We start from the raw sequence: 14,156 nt of genomic DNA on the forward strand, positions 1-14,156 counted from the left end.
ATTAAAGTGTTTTTAGCTGGAAAGCAATGTCTGAAGTTCGTTGAGTTTTTCTATCCACTCAAATTTTTAAGCTGGAAACCGTGCCACAAGCAACACCGTGGGATGAATTTTTAGAAAATAAAAAAGAATCTGGATGAAAAAGACATGTCTGATATTGCCAAACCACATTCGCAAGGTTCCTCAGCGGAATCGTCGGTATGCTTATTTTTCTTTCTGACTATATTTGGTGTATGAAGTGAACATTTCCATGCTTAATTTAGGTAACAAGGCTTATATGTTATCAACAAGGGGCCTCGAAGTACTTGATCCAGTGACTGAAAAGGCAGACATGGGTGATATATGCTAAACAGTAAATACCTCCATTATGCGCAATACTGATATTCGGTTTAGGTGTACACTTTATATATGTCTGGCTTAAGGATGGAGTCCAGTGCTAAGAATCGAGCATTCGCGTACCGCAAGTTACAAAACGGCGGTGAGTTCACATTCTTTTTCAGTATATTCATCAAGGAAAGAGATATGGCCACTGATTAAGAACGGACCATTGTTCTTGTTAATGGTGTAACAAAATATTTTAGGTCTTTGGCTTCTGGAATATACATCTAATACACTGTATCATAGAACCTTTATCAGATTTAGGGCATCAAATTGAACTACCGGCCTATACATGTATATGTATAAAAAACTGGACGTTCTATAGGTTTGCCACTGCAATGTAAAATGTCAAAGATACCTTTAATGTCTAATTGAAATTAGAGGTGATGATGAATGGTCACATTGCCTGAAAAGAAGCGATAAGTGATTTATCTGTCTGTGTTATTTCATTGTCTTCGAAAGCAGCTGCGATCCAGGCTTGAGGTCATAAATTTACCCTATACCTTGCCTACCTGTTGTGAAGGAAGGTTGGTTTCAATGCCTTAAAGGAGGAATTCAATGAATCAATTTCAGAACATTAGCGGCGAATCTATAGCGATTGCTGATACCCGTCTTTAATTGTTTTTTTTTATTATTATTCAAGGTGACATGTGCTATCTTTAAGACATAAGGAATCGTTTGTGATAACAGTCCCTATGTACATTATGTGCCAAGATAAAGTAAAACCGAACGGAATTTTATTCGATCTCTATATGGAACAATGATCAATCCTCACTAGACGTTTTTGACAATGATAAATGCAAAGAGCTAAACATTTCGCTTTCTTTAAAACGATAAAACACAGAGTATCATGTTGCATTTTTTGCGTTTCATTTGTTTTCTCTCCAGCTAATTTTCCAAGTGATTCGATTTTCTGAATTTTCTATGTTCAGTCTGATATTAAGAGCCTTCCGAAAGCTCTCATTATTCAGGTTACAGCTAGTCTTTTCCAAATACCATAATGGTGCCGTGCACTTTAAATCGCAGGTTTAATGTAATACAATAAGAATGATATCTCACACAAACAATATCTGTTTCGTTAGCACACGCATCTACAGTGCTTTTATTAGAGTAACAGTTTTATTGTCTTTTTTTGTTTTGTTCACTGATACGAGCTGAAAGACATGATTCGTATAACATTGGCCCACAAAGAGAAATGTTGCTCGAATTCGATTAACAAAATTTATCTGGGGGCGCCTGCACTGGGTTCGGCCATTACAACAGCTTGAGTACTAAACATTTCTTTGGGTAATGTTGCATATTGATATACTTTAATGGGTATGCTACACATAAAACCTGTTGCCCTGCAGTTATTTTCTGATATGATTCTAATCACCCATATAAGTAACTCTGCAGCGAATTTCCCCTAATTTCATTAATTTCCTATAGCATATGGACATTAGTGAAATGAAAGTCAAATATCAAATCTACGATAGAGAGGACTTTGAGAAACTACTTATGTCAATTAATCGCGCAAACCTCTGTATCACGGAAGTAGACGAATTATAGTATAACTGGCCACATGTTCGATTTAGAGAATATTGACTGCTCGTACACATTGCACTCACGCACGCACGAGCACGCGAGCACACACACATACACACACACACACACACACACTCACGCGCACGCACACCATACTTATCAAAAGAGATACATGTATCTGAGAGGCGTCATTCCATTTAAACAGTACTTTCAATTACCATGATTTTCAGGCTGATAAAGAATATAATAAAAAATGCCCCTCTTTTTTATTAATGCAATAGAAGCAGTTCATGATATTTTTTACCTACTGAAAAACGGGGTACATCTTTAGAGAACAGCAATGCTTAATTTTGCTGAAAGCATTACACACTTATTTTTATAAAATAATTACACGTCAATATTCTGTGATATCACAGCATATCCTGCCAGGTTACCGAAGATTGTTTTGATTAATCTAACTTCATATTTAGAATATAAGGTTGCGTTGAGTCTACTGTTCTACGAGCAATGAGCGATGCAAATGTATTAACGATTTTATCCGGTGACACGTGAGATTGGAAAAATACTAGATTAGAAATGCAAATAGAAGAGATGTATTACTGAATACTTCACACATTACCATGTTATTTTATTTTTTTTTTTCTTTTCTTTTTTTGTGGATTCGTGGCACGAGATAAAGAATGCCGATACGAACCAATGACTAGGTTTTAACAATTAGCATTTTAGACAACTGTGTGTTCTTTTTACTCCAAAATGTATCCCCTTAGCATTACCCTTCCTCTCTTAGCTAAATGCAACATTCGGAGTCAGTGATCGCCTTTTTACTGCAGTTTCTGATTGATCAGATGTTCTTTTAACCACAGTTGGTTTCGCTTCCTGTTTATGGTCAGCGTGCCAGGATCGATGGGGCTGTGATAATTGAAATAAGCACAATCGGGGCTTTATGTTTGATGGAGCAAATCCGAGTATTAAGTAGGGAGGCACCTTTGACATTTTGTAAAGGAACAACCTTGTATTAAAACCCCACGTTAAAGGAAGTTGATCGTTTTTACCTGTGGTCAACACATACGATCTGATCTGTGCGTGTTTACACGTTTAATTAATATGCTTCTGGGTATGGTTCCACTCGAATGCCATTAGCACCATAACCATGTCATTTCATCTTACAACAGGTTAACACAGGTAAATAGTCAAGGCAATCGGATCCGTTTATCATCTTGATTGATCGTGTCACTGTCCATTCCTTAATTAATGCCCACATATTGGGGATTTATGTAGTTACTTCCCTTGAGAGACTCGCAATCCCCATTGCCTGTCACGCAATGCGAAGTATAAACTGTGCCGACAACCTCGAGAGTTGGTCTTACACCTCATTACTTCTCCAATGTAACAGTATCTATCATGGATACGAAGGATGACAAATAGGTAACAAGGGCAGCAATTAGGGTATGAATATCTTAAGCTTATTCTAAGTATTTTATACAGTTGTTTATCAAATGGATCCAAAAGCAATTTAGACTTTTAAATGTGTTTTTTTTGGGTCATTTCGGTTAGCGCACTATTTGTCGGATGTTAGAGAAAATGTCTTTGCAGTTATTTTTCTTCCATTTTTGTTGACTGTCCATTGGGAGCAAAACAAATCATTTAAAATTCGCTGTTTTTGACCCCTATCAGAGTAAAAAAAAACTGCACTGCTTGCTTGTGCGTGCACCAATCTCAAAATGAATGATGGAGTGACATTTATTATCATTATCGTTCAAAACAATAACTGCTGCGGCACAGGGTGCAAGTGGTATCCGAATCTGTGCCTTAATATTAAACCCATTGTTTTGGATCTGGAGATAACACAATAGGGCACATCAGTGATCAATAGTCCGACAGATCATATCAATCCTAATGACTGGTTCCTGGGAGATCTGTCGTTGAGATGGGCAGGATCGATTATACTAGCTGGGTTTTGGCGCAAAAAGTCTGAACGGCTTTGAGGTAATGCTTTGATCTCAAGTTGAATCAGTGCGTGTCGAACAAAAGCCTCCATCCTGTTCTGATACCTGTACGCATGAATACGCCGGGTAGAGCTACTCCGACTTCCGTTGCTTTTGCTCTCTTTCGTGTCCTTTTATGCTCCGATCTTCCTCTCTGTGCGCAGCGTGTCGCAATGAATTTATATGCTAATCCCTCACGCTGTCTTTTGCAACATAGTGATGTTTTATTGAAACGTAAAGAATGCTCTTAATTAATTACTTAAAAGTTGCGATGTGTCCCTGGCGGGGCGGATGGCTGTTATTACTTTCTAATTAACTTGCTCCAGTGCGGTGGAACAGATACCTAACCATTATCCTAATGACCCGACTGTTTAGCTTCCAAGTCTGACCAGGCATTGCCACGCGCTCTACACAATCCACCAGTTCACTTCTACTGCCTGGTTAATACTGACACCGCGTATTATAATAGGCAAGGGCGCAACATCAAAGCCAATTTCATTAACTTTGCAAAATCTGATTGACGTCCCTTGTTCCATAGGCCATGGCATTTTAATCAACCATTGTCAGCGGCCTGTGGTAATCCAAGGGGCCGCTTTCAGAGTTCAACGCAAATACAACGGTCACTTTTGCCGTATTTCAGTGTTTCTAACTTAAGAAACGGTAGACGGTAGACGGTACACTAAGACAAAGTCTCTCTTGAACGTGAGAAGGCCGACAGTATGTGGCATAATGGCTGCCTGATGAGTGTATGGGCCAGACGTACAATGCTTTCTGCTCACTTACATTTTTGTTTCTTTTAAATCAATTAAAAAATACTTGCATAAATCGATTTGATAATATGTATGCATGGGAAGCTTTTCTGCCGTTGACAAGTAAAGAGGGCGGATTAATTAGCCGACATCCAACGTGTGACTTACAAGTATAACGAAAGCGGAGAACTAATTCGAGCCTATGGCTCAGCAAGCGATAGACATCCTTGTACAATAGATTGTCACAGTGCGTCGCTGGTAAATTTGTTTGAGGACTTCGAAATAAACATGTTCTGCCACAAAATGCGGACTATATCTGGTTTACTGGGTTCGCTTTCTGTGAAAATAAACTGGGATCTATCAGACGGTAGGTTTCTCTTGACGCTTCCAGATTTTGGAAAGATAGCAAGTTGCGAAGATAACAAGCAATGCGGAAATTGATGGGTCTACCATCTTATCTATCCATCTAAAGGAAAGTAATGTAAGCGTTATTTGACACATTTGATTTATAGTTATAATATTTCGTTTTAATGATGTCTGCAACGTCTTAAAGGGTGTGACACAGCAGCGCAGGTCTACAGTGTTCTTAAGGTGCGCTGTGCGCAGAGGTTGCACGGGAACCAAGGCATCGACTTGGTCACATCTTTGTATCATTATTTAACCTTAGAAGAATGATACTGTTGGTGCGTTTTGCCAGTAACATTGACAACATTCCCGTTGCCTAGGAACAAGAACTTTCACACATGCCAAGTGTCGCCCTGTCAAGTGTTGATGCTCGCACTGGTGTCACCCACTTCACATCCAACCAAATATACAACCGATATCCTGTGACTTTCCATGATGGTTGAATTGCATAAATATTACACAGCATTTGCTGTCACATTGCGAGTCATTACATTTTAACGGGGTGGATGAAACACCATGCTTATTTCCCAAAAGAGACGACTTTTCAGTGATTTCAAGGTTGCCATCCGTTATCTTCTGACTGAAAGTATCTTAATCCACGACAAACAAATGGATGCCGTGTCTGGATTTTCTAAGCGCTTCAGATAAAACGTGAATCATGCCTGAGTAAACGTTCCTTGCTGCCTTGGCATTGTTGCGGACAGAACGACACGCTAGTGCCTTATAAGAAAATGTGGAAGCTGATGAGGCATTCACACGCGCTACCGCCATTGATGCGTCCTGGAGAGCGGGATAAGCTAATGCTACTTACACATCTGCAGTTATCGGAGAATCGGATACTCTGTTTCTGAGAAATTGTTTTGAATTTTGATGCGACTTGTTGAAAACGTGCGCTTTGTGATACAGAAGTGCGCGGCCTCTCTTGAATGCAGCACAGATTAAGAGTTGGAACAATTCGCGTAACTTCTGGTATTGAAACGGATCCCGAACGCAGCGCATTTACCCTCGCATAATTTGCGTACAGGTTTAGAATAGGCCGCGGTTTTGGCAAAGATTTCTGCTGCTGAGCATATTGCCTCTGGAAATTCTCTGTGGCATTTAGTGACATTACGATAGGGAAGGTAAAGGTATTCCATCAGCCGTAGTCTCCACGGCCGCATATGTCTGTCAGCGACTTTATGAATCTACAGTATTTGCAGGACACTAGCCAATTTTAACATAAGGAGAACATTAACCCAAGTTTCATAACAGGAGAGATTTGCCAACAGAAGTTGACAGCGTCCAGCCACATCTGTCTCTCACATTTAACCCGTATTTAGATATTTCGGAAGTATATCCACGTTCCAGAGTTCGACCCTGCTGTCGCATATTCCGCGGAGTAGTATATATACATTGCTGAGGACCACAGCAGCTGAAATGTATCGCTCTGCTGGGAGTTTTTATCGGAGAAGAGGTGAGTAAGGAGACCCGGCCTTTAATGCACTTATATCGAGTGAATTCCATTGTAGCGAAAGCAATCACCTGGTATGTCCGCCGACTTAATTTACAGCATAAGATGCCGGTTTGCGTTTGTTTTGTAGGCGATCTGTGCATTTTGGTTTTGTATTTTGTGCTGCATAATCCTCGTGTTAAGCCTGTTTACCCAGTAAAACAAAAAAGGAACCGTGTTTGACTATGGACAGACAGTAAGCTGCCCAATTCGGTGGTATATCAGCCAGTTAAATATATTGCTTCAAACCTTACAATTCGATGGTCTACGTTCAGTTCGGATATTATTGTATATTTTTTTACAAAAAGTTAAATTTTTACAAGATGTGTCCCTATCTCATTTGTGATATTCAAATGCAGATGAGAATATTATAATAATTATCAAAACTAGTTAATTTGCTGCCAGTCTAGAGTTCTTGTTTATCAATTAGTTCAATCATTTACATAGAAATGGCCTGTACAATGTATGATGACTTTGTTTTTAAAAAAATGCCTCCACATGAGGTTTAATTGAGACCTAAATTAGACGACCAGACAAATAATATGACTAACTAAAAGTTCTTTGGTCTGATCTCTGAATAAGCAACTGATTGGTACGAACTGAAATGCAGCTAATTTGGGAGCGATATGCGAAAAATCAGGTTGGATTTAAAGCAACTGGTATTGGCCAATGGAATTTCATACACAATAGCCAGTTTAAACCCCAGAAAAAGTCATAGATGAAACGACACTACAATAAAGATGCTTCTACAGCATATAACATGGTGAATCGCTTCCTTTCATTTCAAACACTTAAATGTCTATTATATTTCAAAAAAGAAAACAATTGCGGAGTACCTTCAAAATATGCATCCGAATACGGGATTTATCTTCTCTTTATTAAAAGAAAATCAATAAATGCATTCATCACAACACAGGTATATGTATTCTAAGAATGTCTCTCTGATTATCGAAAATCACTCTGTACTTTGCGTGATGTCCCTTTCTGCTGTGCATACAAAAGTCTCATTGGCAGTTGCAGGAAAATATTACATAAATGCGTTCGTCTTCTTCTGATTGCGATCGGTCGGTAAGCTACTTTTTTCACATTATCAATACATTAATGGGCGTTTTTAATTTTGGATAGTGACTTTTCTTAGAGGGAGTTGGTTTTTATCCTGGAATTAGAACATTAGCACTGCCAAAGGGGTGGTAATTTAATCTTCCTGGAGCATTCTCTAATCACGTAAAAATCATTTAGCTCTTGCACTCAGACTAACCCTTGTCATAGTTGGTTTGTTAAGGCAAATGATATTTTCTTTATTTTGCGTTTAAACAAGCTACAATCACGATGGATTTTAACGTGCACACTATACAATGAACCACAATCTTTTAATGCATGTTACGTGTGGTGTGGCCCCGACACCGAATACGACAATGCTTCATTTTATATTTGTATCTTGCGTTGAAAACACACAGTGTCACAGATGAATAGCCTCATGTCGCCTGTAAGTAATCTCCATGGATATTTATGTTTAATAGTTTGTAGGGTCTGAGTATGAATAGAAGGCGTCTGTGTATAAACCTGTCATTTTACTACTCAACTGGGACTGACATTTAACGGGGAAATTGGTTTATTATCCATCATGGGTTAGTAGCTCAGTAAAGAATGATCCTCGTGAGGTAACCGAGGTAACCTGCCTGATGCTCCACTGGCCGTTTGGGTATTTTTATGGGGCACGACGGGGGGGGGGGGGGGGCGGGGGGGGGGCGGGGGGGGGCGGGGGGGGGCGCTGGTATAGATACTTTCTGTTTCTGATTATCAAATTTAGACATTATGTTAAAATAAGGGACATCCACTTCTCTTTAGATCTGCGTCGTTTTAATAAATGTGTCAAAAGGAAAAGAAATTGTGATAACCGAAGCATCCGTTGTAAAAAATAGAAATGAGCACAGCAATTAAGAACTAATGAGAAACATTTTCTGGTTTTGAATATTTCAATTCGTGCAACACTGCCCTCTGTCACCCTTTATTCATTTTCTAAGGATGACTCACTTTGGACTTCTTTAATAAACACTTTGTCTTGGAAAATCATAAGGAAGCTTTTCACATGTACATGTCATAAAATATTACGTTTGCCCTCATCATCACGAATTCCATCTCCAAGTCATGTTTGATGGGCTAGAAACTGGATTTTGTTTGTCAGTCAACGGTGCTTTAACTCTTATTAGTGATATTATGTCGTAATGCAATGCAATATGGCGCATAACGTAGCTTTTGTGTATCACTAATCATGCTAGGGTACCTGTTTATTCTGTTAATCAGAAATACATATATGCTTATTCGAAGAATAGATATCAGCATTACACTGCTTATTTTAATTTTAAAAAAAGCATGTACCAGTGTGGATTTTTAAAACCCATCTTCGGCCTTTTGATATAATCCAATTGCGAATAGCGTCATACCATCACTTTTCTCCAAAACCCATTTAGTATCCCGAAAGTCATTTTGTTCGGCTTTTTTCCTCATAAGTGATAAATTTCTTGACAACATTACGAAATCCCATTCCCCTTGTAAAACCGACTCTTCCATGTGAACGCATTATTGAATAACCCTGGAGGTCGTTATACACGGTAACATACACTCGGTCATCAGTGGCAGTTCAAAAGTGAAAATACAGTTTGTAAACAGGCAGTGAGCTGGATGGAAGTTCAATTGCCTGTGAAGAGCTGAGATCGATAACTAGATGTTCCTGTTGTTTACAGTTAAGTATAAAATTAAAACAATCAATTACAACCGAGGAAAAAATTGACCCCCTCTAGATCTGCCACGCTTGAGTAAATGTTGTAGAATTATATCTCCATTTTTTAGATATCCAAGGTTTCTGCACTTATATATCAGACTGAAATGAAATACAACAAAACACAAATGCACTGCTGAAGGTTTTTGCCTATTGTACAGTGTTAAGTAAATACGAGAACCCAGTTCCCTGGAAATCTCCTCATTTATCGCGTGAGTGTGTGTGTGTGCGTGCTCTGTGTGCTCATGCATGTGCCAATGTGCCGTAGCATTCCTTATTTACACCAAGATGAAAATTGCATCTCGTTCGTGGCGAATAAAATCGACTCCCTGGAACAGTGTGACGTTCACTCACCAAACGCAATCACAATCCTAATACACGTATAACGACTTTTGATGACACAAAGGTATACTTACAGGTACCTGTATCTGTACACCCATTTTGTATCGTAAGCTTCTGTTTGGTATTGACTCAGCTTTAATACTTTTTGGCAGTTCAGAGGCAGTTTAAGTGCCCTTGATACCCAAAAATGCATAATTTGACATTGTCAGCATTTTTCGAAGAATTCAGGGCTTAAAAAGTTGAGGAGTTACGGTGACACCCCTCTTTTTCATCATATATCATATACAGCCGCATATACCGGTACATACAGCGTATACCAAATCACACAAAATGGGTAAGCTAATGTTTAGTAAACAGTAGATACTTTTTTATCTCTGATATTGCTATCCAGTGGTTGAAAAGGGCTGCTATCCTCAGGATAACTTTCCAGAGGATAACAATTTTATCCAAAGGATAGTGTTACATGTATCCATAGGATAACACTATCCAGTGCTGATGAAACAGGGCCATAGTGCACGGGTGTGTGAAACAGTTCTCCCCATTCACCTCGACACTCACATCCAAGCCCAGAACGTACACTCGTAGTAATATCGACCAGTGGGCCTTATCGTAAGTTGATCACAACAGGGAAATGGACCACGCACAGGGTTTTCAAACAGATTGGCTTATCGGACCTCGGAAATCCAATACTAATAGTTCGCATTATCTTGGAACGCTTGATAACGTATTTATAAAGTGTTCAAATTAGCCCACTTAAGGGTACAAAGTGAGGAGGTAAATTCAATAACTCTTGGCAAACATTTCATTAACTGAAAGATTGTGGATATGATAAAATATCGATCCCACGGATGCTTTATGTTTTCTAAGGCGTAACGGTTTACTTGTCTTTGAACCAGTGTAATTTTTTATAATGCCCAAGGGGATGCCTCGATCTTATAAAATATATGGTGTTTGTTAATTCTATCGATGTTCTTGAAACGCATGTTGGCCCACTGTATTCCTCTGATGGCAGAATTTCAAGAACAGTAGAAATAAAGATTTTTTCAATAATGTGGGATTATATTAACATGTTTCGTATGAAAGCAAGTCTAGGTTTTCTTAACAAAGTTAGCAAACATAGCACAAAGCCAGAACAGAGGGGGGAAATGAAAGGAAAAAAGAAAGACTTTTGTTAACAAACAGAGAACATTGCCCAAACCAGAAAACTATCCGAATGACATAAAAGTTAATCCAATACCGATCATTTAGGCGGATTTGTTTTTTCATCTTTCCAAAGACAGGTTGCCGGTTTACAATATTAATCTTGGAAAACTAAATGACATATTTTGATATAGACATGTGTTTTTATCCTACAATTATGAAGATATATAATAAAATACACGTTTCTATATAGACAGGTGCATATTAGTTAATATTAACATAAATGCGTTGGGCCTGTTAGACGCGTGCTTTTAGGAAAAGGGAGGATGGATCAAATATTTTTCTTCCCTTGCCGATTCATTTTCCTCGGTAAACGATTACTATTACTTTCAATGTCAACGTTATTTTTCCCCTTTCCATTTTTCTCAATTTAGAAAATCTCGTTCGCACACACAGCTAGGGGTGTCAGCATTAAAAGCACCCAAAAATATATGCAGTTTATATATTGCATATTAATCACATGATCACTATAAACAGTTGAAGAGGGGTTGACTTTTTTAATTGAGTACATGTATATTGGTCGCAAATGAGCATAGTAGTTAAACTTCCTACACACTCGTGCACCTGCATCTGCAGTTGTGATCTTTATATAATGGCACTTCAGCTGGGCTGATCGACCTGATTCTTGGTCTTTTGTTCCAGTAGTCACTCACTATATTTACATATTCTGGGGGTTAGGTTAGCAGCGCACACAAAGGCGCACGCTTTGATCAAACATCATTGCTCAATATGTTTATTCATACGTATCCACAATAGGCTTGTGGCAAGGAAAGGAAAGCCACACGCGTCATCGTAAGTATTCCCATTTATAACCGCGTGTTTTCATCATTCCTCTGCTACAACCCTCTTGATATCGTGATCAAAAATGTTTAAACAATTCAGGAATCTTGGATGACCTCATTGCATGGAAACCCGCATGACAACGTGCGCCCCCTTTTGTTTATTATACGATGTTCCAGAAATTTATAACGGCATACTCTCTTGCTTCTCCTGCTGCAACAGGTCCTGGCGTTTCGTCCAGTAAAGTTCCATTCTGAACTCAATGTTTACTCAGAAAACTGACTTAAAACGTCAAATCAAATGTATCGACCGACCTCATTTCATGTTATCAGTGTTCCTTATTATTTTGCTAAACTGCGCGTATAAAGGGCATACGGCGGCCAGGACCAGTTTTGAATATGAATTTTTAAATATAATGTTTCATAACGGCTGTTATGAGAATAAACTGGCTAGGTTGAAAGGACAAGAAAAAATGAAAACAGGAAGATAGAAGTGATTAACCACACGTTGGCTGGTGGTAGTGTAATTATGATTCGAATCATCGCACTTAGTTTGAGAACAGTGCGCTGTGTTTGAATAGCGTCGTCTGTCGACAAGGTGCGGGTACTAGTCAATGCAAAGTTTATAGCTGCAGCATAGAGCACTGTTGAAACATATGAGGGCAATGCAAATGATAAATAGAAGTTGTGTGGTTTATGGAGATCGTATTGGCCGAGATACAGCATCTTTTCACCTGCTCTCCTGTCAACAAGCTAGTTGAAAGCCAGTCACACTGTTTCAGTTGTCGCTTGATTAAACTCTAAAAGGACAGTCAAAACCGTGGAAAATTTGATCATCGTGGTATTGATTTAGGCCCGGGTTCTCGGAGTCCACTCAGAAAAACCTTGCAGGACAGTGCATAGGAAACGTGACCACTCTCCGAAACAGTGAAAATCGGAAGTTATGCAAAGTAGAGGATAAAACTCGATTACAATCAGCCAGGATAACCTGATTACTGCAGAGTGACTTGATTGGTGAAACAATATGGCGCATCACAATCCCACATTTCAGTTGGAAGATGATGATTTACACGAGTCAGATTTTGATGCGTCATCTGCGTTTTCGGAAGGTGATCCGCCGCTTTCAAAGCGCAAACTTAACACAGTTTCTGCGAAGGTAGACAGAGATAGCAAAAGAGATTTGGATAATAAGAACAAAGTGGTTCTGGACACCAGTATCGGACAGATCAACCCGTCCTTGTATAATGGTGAATCGGGGATCTCGAGCCCTGACATGTCTTTCAGGGAGGGTCGATATGGATACCCACCTACGAAGAGTATGCAAGAAAGATACGAGCAAAACTTCACTAGTAACGCAACAGACAATAAACCACCGGCGATATATATAAACGATCAGCTGACTCGCTTGAGCGACATGACGTCTTTTACGTCATCGTCTGATGACGAGCAAGGTAAGGGTTTGTAAAGCAAGAAGACGAAAGTTTATTCACTCTGTTTTATACACAGACATACCCTGTATCCTCAGAGTCTCACATAGTAGTACGTGTGACGTTATGTACATATCAAAGGCATCATGAAGATCCAATAATGTATGTTACTTCGACAGTGAATACATAGTGATAAAAACATAGAGCAATCACAAGTACATGTTTTTTATTTTTTTTTTTATTTTTTGTTTTATTCGGTATAAATAGCATTTAATTCAATAGTATGTCTGTCAGTTAAACACTTCTTGTTTATTCGTGTATTTGAGATAAGTCGGTTAAAGGAACAAAATTCTATCACGGTTTCATTACATAGTTAACGCTATGTTTGAAAAAAGTCAGTTGCGATGTTGCAATCCTGCCACGACTGTTCTTGCGCAACTTTCGAAATTAAAGCACAGGAAAAAAATGGAAAGACGTTTGTTTTGAATTTAGTGTTCGGTTCCCATTAAAAATTATATAGAGATATAAGTGATCGAAAGAGACGTACACGTTTACATTCATTGACAATAACATGTCATTTAAAGAGGGGGGGGTATCTTTTGTTGCCAATGCCACTGTTGGAATACTGGATATATCGTGACAAAATATCGTAAACATTATATAACACGTGTATTAAACTCTACATATGTTGCAATGCATTAGTTGATTTAATATTAGTTCAACACATTGCGTTTCAATAAAAATGCAGGTATGCATTTGAATGTGTTGAGTGATAAAAAAAATTCGACAGTAAATCAAGTTTCCAATAATAATTTGTATAAAAAATTTTTTTTATAGAGGGTTGTTGATTTAAGAGGAAAAAGAAATATTACTTCTTTGGTCAAACGGCATTGCTGTCAAATCGGGAATTTGTGTAAATCAATGTATTGATCCTGTTGAAGCAAGCGCGAGGGAGGTGTTAAGTTGGTTTAGAAACACGGATGTGATTTCAGGCACAAAATACGTTGACCACATGAAATGTTCAAGAATATTGTGTAAGTGGTTTAATGGTAGGACCATGTGGACATGAGCAAAATTGCAAAATGAAATATGTATTAATAGG

At 38.6% G+C, this 14,156-nt stretch overlaps 1 protein-coding gene across 5 annotated transcripts in view; it reads left to right on the plus strand.

Annotated features, from left to right (window-relative positions):
• Positions 1 to 11,999: 11,999 nt before the first annotated feature.
• The window catches only part of LOC106170041 (voltage-dependent calcium channel type A subunit alpha-1), a 150,133-nt gene continuing 147,976 nt past the window's right edge, over positions 12,000 to 14,156 (plus strand). For 2 of the 5 annotated variants that reach the window (XM_087008330.1, XM_087008325.1), the window contains exon 1: positions 12,000 to 13,078. In XM_087008330.1, coding sequence (XP_086864456.1) covers positions 12,652 to 13,078 — 427 coding nt within the window. In that variant the 5' untranslated portion in view covers positions 12,000 to 12,651. The remainder of the gene's footprint in view (positions 13,079 to 14,156) is intronic. The other 3 variants (XM_087008327.1, XM_087008326.1, XM_087008328.1) reach the window with 2 other exon arrangements.

Source organism: Lingula anatina, chromosome 3 (genome assembly GCF_051362555.1).
Source record: "Lingula anatina isolate TDL-2025a chromosome 3, LinAna3.0, whole genome shotgun sequence".
In the NCBI taxonomy this organism is placed as follows: Eukaryota; Metazoa; Brachiopoda; class Lingulata; order Lingulida; family Lingulidae; genus Lingula; species Lingula anatina.